The sequence below is a fragment of the Microtus oregoni genome, unplaced genomic scaffold (genome assembly GCF_018167655.1).
Source record: "Microtus oregoni isolate MIOR12 unplaced genomic scaffold, Mior012 000179F_ref0000403, whole genome shotgun sequence".
In the NCBI taxonomy this organism is placed as follows: domain Eukaryota; kingdom Metazoa; phylum Chordata; class Mammalia; order Rodentia; family Cricetidae; genus Microtus; species Microtus oregoni.
The window spans coordinates 317,775-326,690 of NW_024544837.1; the positions used below are offsets into that span (position 1 = coordinate 317,775).

Here is an 8,916-nt window from a genome sequence, read left to right on the forward strand (position 1 = left end):
TCCTGTTGGAGAACCTGGGTTCAATTCCCAGCATCCACATGGTGGTTCATGACTATTTAAAACTCTAGTTCCGGGAATCCAACACCCTTCTGACCACCATGAGCATCAGACATGCATGTGGTGTGCATACATGAACATAAAGTAAGTAAATTTAAAGCAAAAACCCATGCCTTTTGGAGGGATACAAGTCTAAGCATACACCTGTAATAATCTATTTTCCATGGTGACCCTGCTCCAGATGAGCTAAGACAATTGTGATTGAGTTAGGGGCAGATCTGGCACTGTCTATGGGGTTGGGCAGCTGTGAACATTAAAAATGATTTTGCTTATTATTATTATTATTATTGTTGTTGTTGTTATTAACGTGTGGCTGTGGGTATATGCTGCGTGTATGCAAGTGGCTCCAGAGGACAGAGAAGGTTATGGATACCCGGCAGCTGGTGTTGCAGGCAGTTAGGGGCTGGCCTGTATGGGTGCTGGGAACTGAACTCAGGGCGCTCTGGAGTAACAACATAAGCTCTTAGCTGTTAAGCCTCCTCTCCGGCGCCAGTGATGGACGCTAATGTGACAGCTGAAGAACCCGGCTCAACAAGTCCCTGTTCATTCACTTCACGATGCTCTAATGGCTTCTTAAGTGCCAGGAAGTGGACAGGGCACAAGCAAATAGGATTCATTCAACCACACGCATATGCTTTTAGCAGGGTGACTGGCAGGCTCGCCGAAAGAGCACGCTGATACAGATCACACAGGGCATAGCTACAATTGTTCTATGAGATTCAGTCCTGTGATGGATTTTATTTCCTCCCTCCCTCCCTAACTCTTTACTAATTTTTTTATTTTATTTTGATAGACTTGTTTATTTTTTCAAGACAGGGTTTCTCTGTGTAACCTTAGCTGTCCTAGAACTCACTCTGTAGACCAGGCTGACTTTGAACTCAAGGATCCACCTGCCTCTGCCTCTTGAGAGCTGGGGTTACAGGTGTGCACCATCACCACTGGGCAGATTTATTTATTTTTATTTTATGTATATGAGTGTTTTTCCTGGATGAAAATACACCACATGCATACCTGCACCCATGAAGGCCAGAGATGGTGATGGACCCCCTGGAACTGGAGTTAAGGACAGTTGTGAGCTGCCATGTGGATGCTGAAGCTGAACCAGGTCCTCTGCAAGAGCAGTACATGCTCTTGTGCACTGAGCTATTTCTTCAGCCCCCCCCAGCTTTTTTTAAAAACAAAAAACAAACTTCTTTGGGGGGGGGCTTGAACTCACAGAGATCTACCTGCCTCTGCCTCCCAAATGCTGAATTTCAAGACCTGTGTGACACTACCACCTGGCCACCATAGTAGGTTTTGTTGTTACCTGCTTGTACATATACATTACTATGTTTTTATTTACCCTCCTCACCACCACCACCTTTTTGTTTTCTTCTGAGACAGGGTCCTACCATATAGCCTAGGTTAGTCTCATACTCACTGTGAAGGTTAAATTAGCCTTGAACTCCCCAACCTTCTTCCTCTGTCTCCTGAGAGCTGGCATTACAGGTATGCATAAACAAGATTGGTCATAAGCTATTTTTCTTTCTCTGCAATAGATTGATTTGTTGTTGTGGGTTTTTTTGGTGGTGGTGGGGGGCTGAAGCAGTGCTGGATTATTCTGTGATCTGACCACCAGCCACACCTTGTTCCTAGACCGAAGCAGTGCTGGATTATTCTGTGATCTGACTACCAGCCACGCCTTGTTCCTAGACTGAAGCAGTGCTGGATTATTCTGTGATCTGACGACCAGCCACACCTTGTTCCTAGACTGAAGCAGTGCTGGATTATTCTGTGATCTGACGACCAGCCACACCTTGTTCCTAGACTGAAGCAGTGGTGGATTATTCTGTGATCTGACCACCAGCCACACCTGTGCCTAGACTGAAGCAGTGCTGGATTATTCTGTGATCTGACGACCAGCCACACCTTGTTCCTAGACTGAAGCAGTGGTGGATTATTCTGTGATCTGACCACCAGCCACACCTGTGCCTAGACTGAAGCAATGCTGGATTATTCTGTGATCTGACCGCCAGCCACACCTTGTGCCTAGGCTGGAAGACGACACAACAGAACAATGAAAGTGAGCTGGCTGAATAAAAGCCTAAACGGAGGTCCACCACTCATCTGACCTTGTATTACATGCTTTTATGTTCCCAAATGGATTTTGATTTTGTGACCCAAGTGTCACAGGGATGGAGGCAAGCACCAATCTGGGGGAAACACCGTCCGGCAAACATAGCTACCACACCATCATCATCAGAAGCAGCATATTAGTGACCCTTCAGATTGTGCTTGTTGACACTCCTCAAAGGAAGGGCTGGGGTTCCTTACCAGATCTTTCACTTGAGATGCCACACCCTCCCTCCAGCACCTCTTTCCAGGGTGTGCAGTCTGCTCCCAGCTGCATGTGCTCTCATGGTCTCAGCAGGTGTTGGAGTGTATAGAACGTACAAGGTTATGGAGGAGGAAAGGCCACACGTGCAGTTATGGAGAAGTTGTCATCCACGACAAGGGGAGACTTTTCAGTTGTGTGGCTGCTGGGGCTCACTCACATTTCTGTAAGTGACCCCCCATCTGTTGTGGGAGGTCCTTCTGCTCCTCCAGCCAATAGCTGCTGTACCAGCCCATTGGGGCGTGGTCTCTCAGCGGATATTGGCTGGAGGAGCAGAAGGACCTCCTGCAACACCCATCCGCCCATGTTCTGTAAGTAACCCCCCATCCGCCCATGTTCTGTAAGTAACCCCCCATCTGCCCATGTTCTGTAAGTGACCCCCCATCTGCCCATGTTCTGTAAGTAAACCCCATCCGCCCATGTTCTGTAAGTAAACCCAATAAACTAATTGGTTCTCCAAATTAGACTTGGGTGCACTCATCTCAGTGGTCTTCGCTGGTACTCTATCTGGGATGAGTAGAGGTGAGGTGGTTTGAAAGAAAATGACCCTCAAAGGGAGTGGCACATTTAGGAGGTGTGGCACTGTTGGAGGAAGTGAGTCACTGTGGGGGTGGGCTTTGAGGTCCCTTTTGCTCAATGTGACAGTCAGTTGACTTCCTGTTGCCTGTAAGTAGGAGGCCTCTTGTTTGTTCCCAGCTGTGCAGCCCCAAAATAACCACACAGAAACTGTGCTAATTAAATCAATTAAATCACTGCTTGGCCCATTAGCTCTAGCTTCTTACTGGCTAAATCTTACATCTTAATTTAGCCCATTTATATTAATCGGTGTATTGCCCCGTGGCTGTGGCTTACTCGGTAACGTTCCGTCCAGCATCTGTCTCTGGAGGGGCTGCATGGCTTCTCTTTGACTCCGTCTTCTTTCTCCCAGCATTCAGTTTAGTTTTCTCCACCTAGCTCTACTCTGCCCTATCAACAGGCCACAGCAATTTCTTTTTTTTAAAGATTTATTTATTTATTATGTATACAACATTCCTTCCATGTGTGCCTGCAGGTCAGAAGAGGGTACCAGATCTCATAGGTGGCTTTGAGCCACCATGTGGTTTCTGGGAATTGAATTCAGGACCTCTGGAAGAGCAGCCAGTGCTCTTAACCACTGAGCGATCTCTCCAGCCTGGCAATTTCTTTATTAACCAATGGTATTCACAGTATATAGAGGGGGAATCCCACATCATAGCACTCTTAGCTCCAGGACATCTGTCTGCACACCACCATGCTCCCAATCATGAGAATAATGGACTAAACCTCTGAGCTGTCCCAATTAAATGTTTTCTTTATAAAAGTTGCCATGGTCATGTGTCTTTTCACAGCAATAAAACCCTAAGACAAGATGGTTGTTCACATCTACTAGGGCAAGTTTACAAAACAAGCCAGTGCTGGAAAGATGGAGGTCTCACAAGAGAGACTTCCTTTCTCTCACTTTACCACCAGTCCTCCCTGAGGTGGACACTATCTCTGAGATGTTCTATCCATGCCCTCTCCTTAAGCCAGGGCTTCTCAAGTTCTCACTTCAGCCTCTGTGATGGGGAGGGAGGAGGTACAGAGACATGAGCCCTTCCTTTGGAAACTGCTCGAGGGACAGCGAATCAGTAAGGCAGAAGTGGGAGTTTATGAATGTGTACCAAGTGATGAGCTAACACATTCATGAAAAGCCTGGGAATCAGACATGCTGGGTTTGGGTGGGGATGCAGGAAAGAAAGCCATTCATGACTTGGTTTCCTTCAAGGAAACGGGTTAACTCTGAAGCTAGAGGAAGCATGTCCTTCTTGTCCATCTCAGGATGTGACTCTAGGCTGGAAGGAGACTCACATGCTATCCAAAGAGCCTCCATAGCCTTGTCTTCGTGACAAACCTAACAGACTCTGCTTGCATAGTCCTGAAATCAGGCTAGTCATTTAGACAAGTCTCCCATAGGTTTCTAGCATTTGAGACTTCTAAATCATATCTTTAACTTTAGAAGCCTTGTAGTCCAGGGTACCTCTGTTTCTTGGATATTTGACTGTTTTATGAGACACTTTGCCCAGGCTGGCCTCAAATGCTATGTGTAGCCAAGGATGATCTTGAACTTTTGACACTCCTGCCTCTACCTCCAGAGTTCTGGCGTTACAGGCATGTGCCACCATGGCAAGTTTATGTGGTACTGGGAGTAAAAAATGAGACTTTATACACTCTAGGCAAACACTCTACCAAGTTACATTCCCCAGCCCAATTTTCATTCTTTCCATGTCTCTCGCTCCATCTCTGAGAGGGGCCAACAAACACATCTAAATCCCTTGGCTCTCCTTAGAGGTTCCTCAAGAACAAGAAATCAAGCTGGACAAGACACACACCTGTAATCCCAGCACCTGCAAGGCTGGGGCAGGAGGGTCAGGTCCTGGGCAGCCTGCATTACATAGCAAGACCTCCTCTAAAAATAAGTCAGGGGGAGGATGAAGGCGATGGATTGGACAGTCTGGATGACAGGACTCGGTGATCCAAAGCACAAGCAGAGATATTGGAAGGAGAGAAGAGGCCTCCCCAAGGAGCCCCTCCATCAGCGGCAGGAGCCAGCCTCCTCACCAGTAGGATTTATTTCAGGGTTCTGCAAGCACAGTGACTTACAAACGTACTCTCCCCCATCTCCTTTCCAGAGGTGCTGAGTTCCGTGGGGTGGCATCTGCTCTGAAGATTCTGAGCTACATGCTGCACAGCTCCCCACTCCCAGCACACCCCCACCCCCACTGGCTTGAACTTGGGCAGAGAGGCATCGGAGGCCGTTATCTCTCAACACACAGCTGTGCAGGGCTGGAGGCAGCAGCTTATCAGGGAGCCTGCAGTGATTCACAGCCCAAGCTTCTCTGCTGAATAGTAATTTCTAGCAGTGGATTTGTGCTGTCTCTCTCCTCCCCCTCTCCCAAGGGTGTGCTGTCCTTTTGCAGAGAGAGGGCAGTGAAGGGGAGCTCCTACTCATGAGGCTTTGTGCCTGCCTTCTGGGTAAGGATGTCTACCGGGAGGAGGGTGCAAGGTTAGAACCGTAGCATGGTCTGCCAGCCTTGGCAGGCTGCCTCCTTCAGCACATTCGTGCTCTCCCTCCTTCCCCTCCCAGAAAAGCAGCAACACTGCTTCCTTTCTTTTTGTGGGGATGCAACAGGGACACAGACCCCCGCCCGTTCCACCATAAGTCCCTCCTGCGACATTTTGACACTGCCCAGTCTCTGTGTCTGACATCAAAGACTCCAAAGGCTAATAAGGCTGAAGGCAAGCATGCCAAAGTGGTTTTTGCACAGGCGGGTGGGTAAGGGGAAAAAAAAAAACAATACTGGGGACAGAGGCATTTTCATGTTTGTTTTATTGGAAGCAAGACTCCACCAGCAGGACTCAGGGGAGGAGGCAATGGAAAGTTTTGTCCTGGGTCTCCTCTCTGCCACCATGCAAAAGGGGGGGATGCTAAGAGGAAGGAAAGCTAAAAAGGGGAACTTCCGGGGGGTGGGGTGGGTGGGCAGAATAGGGTCCCAACATTTTCAGCTTGGCCACCCTCAAGGAATCTGCTTCACAGCTTCTGCCCTCAGTCAACAGCAAGGATGACTTCAAGATTCTCAACCCTCAGTCTTCATGCAAACTGGGTGCTTTTAAAGCCTAGGTCCCCAAGAAGGCTCAAGAGTCTCACTATCCACCATACTTCCCTCGAAAAAGATCCTAGTAAGGCCTACAAAAAGTGGGGGTGGAGTTCTGTGGCTACTGGTAACACGCCCCACAAAGTTTCCTCGAACTTCAGGGATCCTCTTGCCATTCCTGAGCTCCATTTCCGGTTGCCTTAGGATCAGTGCTGTCAATCTTCTAGGAACACGGACCCCTTAAAACCCAGGTGTGAATGGTGCATGTGGATGTAGGAGTGTTGAGCATATAAGATCCAGCAGGTCTCGGTGGCTCAGAGCCGGGAGTTCTCAGGCAGTCGGGTCCTCATTCTCAGCCCCTGGCTCAGGCTGAGACCGCTTAGCGGTGCTTTCTCCAGCAGCCGACTCCCCCAGGCTCCTCTTGGACGTCGACACCGTAGGAGGGGACGAAGGACCTGGATTGAGGTTCGGAGGCTGGTAGCCAAGTTGTAATGGATCCAGTGCGTCCTTGGAAAGTAGGATGGCCAGGCTCGGCACATTCTTAAGTACACTGAGACTGGCGGCCGGATCTTCAGGCGTCTGACCCCGCGTGGGCCCAGGCGGGAGGCTCTGCCACACCTCGCGTACGCTCCGGTAGCGCAGCCGCGTGACTTGGTGTAAGCCCGCCAGGCGGCGCTTGAGGATCTCGGCGCACGTGACGGTTTTGGTGGTGGCCCGGCCGCAGCCGCTGAAGACGATGGCGCGCGTGGCTGGCTGCGCCATGCTGGCGGTGGCGAAGGCCAGTAGGTTGCGGATCTTGCTGCCCTCTTTGACCCGCATGTGTACAGCACCAGGCGCTAGATCTGCGAAAGGGCCCGAGCTCGGGCTGCCACCCTCATCACCGTCCCCCGCCGGCGCCTCCTCCGAGCGCACCTTACGGAAGTTCTCCATGCGCCGTCGTCGCTGGGATCGCAGGTTTTGCCATGGGGTGGCCTTAAGCCCGGGGCTGCATGGCCGCGGGTCGCGCCGGGCGACGGCCGGCAGAGGTTGAGATGTCGGCACCGAATGGAAGCTGTTCAGCCCAGACTTCTACTGGGTGGTGCAGCTCTACTCTGCGCCCTCAGCGCCTTGTGCTCCGCGCCTTTAGCCGAAGCTCCGCCTGGGAGCCGGAGAGGCCCCGCCCCTTGATCCAGGCCCCGCCCCAACTCTGCGTGACTTGTCCGAGTCGCAGCCCCGCCAGCCTTCGGGTTCAAGCGCTGGTGCTCAGCGTCCAGGGTCAAGGCGCCAGGCGTGATTTGGGAGGCGAAGTTCCCCGAAGTCACCACCAGTCCTCCCTGAATCAGCCCTCACATAGGAGCAACCTAATTAAAAACTATGCTTGAGGTGCAAACGGCGATTCAAACCTGGCCCCCGAGTCTTGCAGGGTTCCAGCTCAAGGGCATCCCTAGACCCCACCTAGGTAAGAGATTTTCGGACCACCTCCTGGGGCCTCGCCCCTCCAACCCCCTAGAGACCCCCCCCCCCCCCGTCCCCCAGTATTTTTGTCTCAAGGACAGCCAGTGCTTGGTCAGCAGGATGTAGGAGGCGTTGACTGCCGCTACTCGCTGAGCCTTTCTTGGGCTCGGACAGCTACGTCGCGGCATGATCCTTAGAGACCCAGGTTTCAGCCTCGCCCCTCTTGACCAGGCCTCCAGGCTCCCGGTACCCTCACACCCCTGAATTGCAGAAAGTGATGCGCTAGGCCAACCTAAAGTGAATGGGAAAGAGAACAGGAGACCATTTCTGACAAGGCGTTTGTTCTTATAGTCGTGCCTAAAAGTCCTGTACTAGAGCCGCACGCATTGTCATCTGCCTGGCTCAGTCCCTGAGAACGCCGATTCCTCACTTCCAATCCCAGGTGAAATTTCTTGCCAGTCAGCCTTGGCTCCTAGAAATCCTGAGGGTTGTTTTTGCTAAAAGGAGACTGAGAGAAGGTTTTGAGAGATGGGAGGCAGGGTGGGGTGGAAGCTTTGGGGGAATTTTGGGAGTGTTGGGTGCCCTCTGGAAACTCCTTAGAACCTAAGTAGAAGCTCCGGCTTTGCTGCGAAGTGAGATGAGCAATAGAAATCTAAGGCCACGGACGAAGGACTGATGGGAGGAAGCAATTTAAAAAGGAGTGACCCTCTAACCCAGGCCTGATACCATGCCCTTAGGTTTCCAGCCCGGATTCCACAGAATGCAGGAAGCTAGACGGACCTGTTAACCTGTTACTGCTGCAAAGAAAGAGGCACCTAGGACTGTAGGGAGCAGGTGATCCGGAAAGTATCAGTATCGTGAGCATGGTAGTGCCCGCAATGAGCACAATTTTGGTCTAGATATAGGACTGCCCAGTCCCCACTCCGTTTCCTCTTAGCTATCTATGGTGACAGTTCTCGGCCTCCCGCAACTCAGAACACCAGGTTCCCCATCCCTTTTTGGAGCGTGTCAGCAGCACCTGGACCTTCTTTTCTTCAGTGTGAGTGACTGACTCCAATCTCTTGCTCCCACCCTAGGAGTGTGCCCCGAACTGGAACTCTGGCCTGCACCCAGTTCTTGCAGGTTTCACCGGGAGGAGCAGGTTCTGGAGGCACCGCCTTGGGAAGACACCAAGACTACAGAGTACGCGGGTCACAGGCAGTGGCGGGGCACGAAATCAAGGCAGGAACCTGAAACCGGGAACTGATTGAAAAAAACCACCAGAGAATTCTGTTTGCAGGCTTGATCTCCGTGATTGTGTAGCCTACTTTCAAAGTCGGTGGTTTCGGATTGGCCTGAGAAAAAGTTCCAGAAAGACTATGTAGGAATGGGCTAGTTGGAAGAGAAGCGAGCTCTGCATCC

General features: G+C 51.1%; 1 protein-coding gene across 1 annotated transcript; it reads right to left on the reverse strand.

Moving 5' to 3' along the window:
- Window positions 1-5,808: 5,808 nt before the first annotated feature.
- Window positions 5,809-7,238, reverse strand: Rpp25 (ribonuclease P and MRP subunit p25). The gene has a single exon (XM_041647468.1). It carries the CDS (start codon window positions 7,009-7,011, stop codon window positions 6,412-6,414), a length of 600 nt encoding a protein of 199 aa, XP_041503402.1. The 5' UTR covers window positions 7,012-7,238; the 3' UTR covers window positions 5,809-6,411.
- Window positions 7,239-8,916: the final 1,678 nt, after the last annotated feature.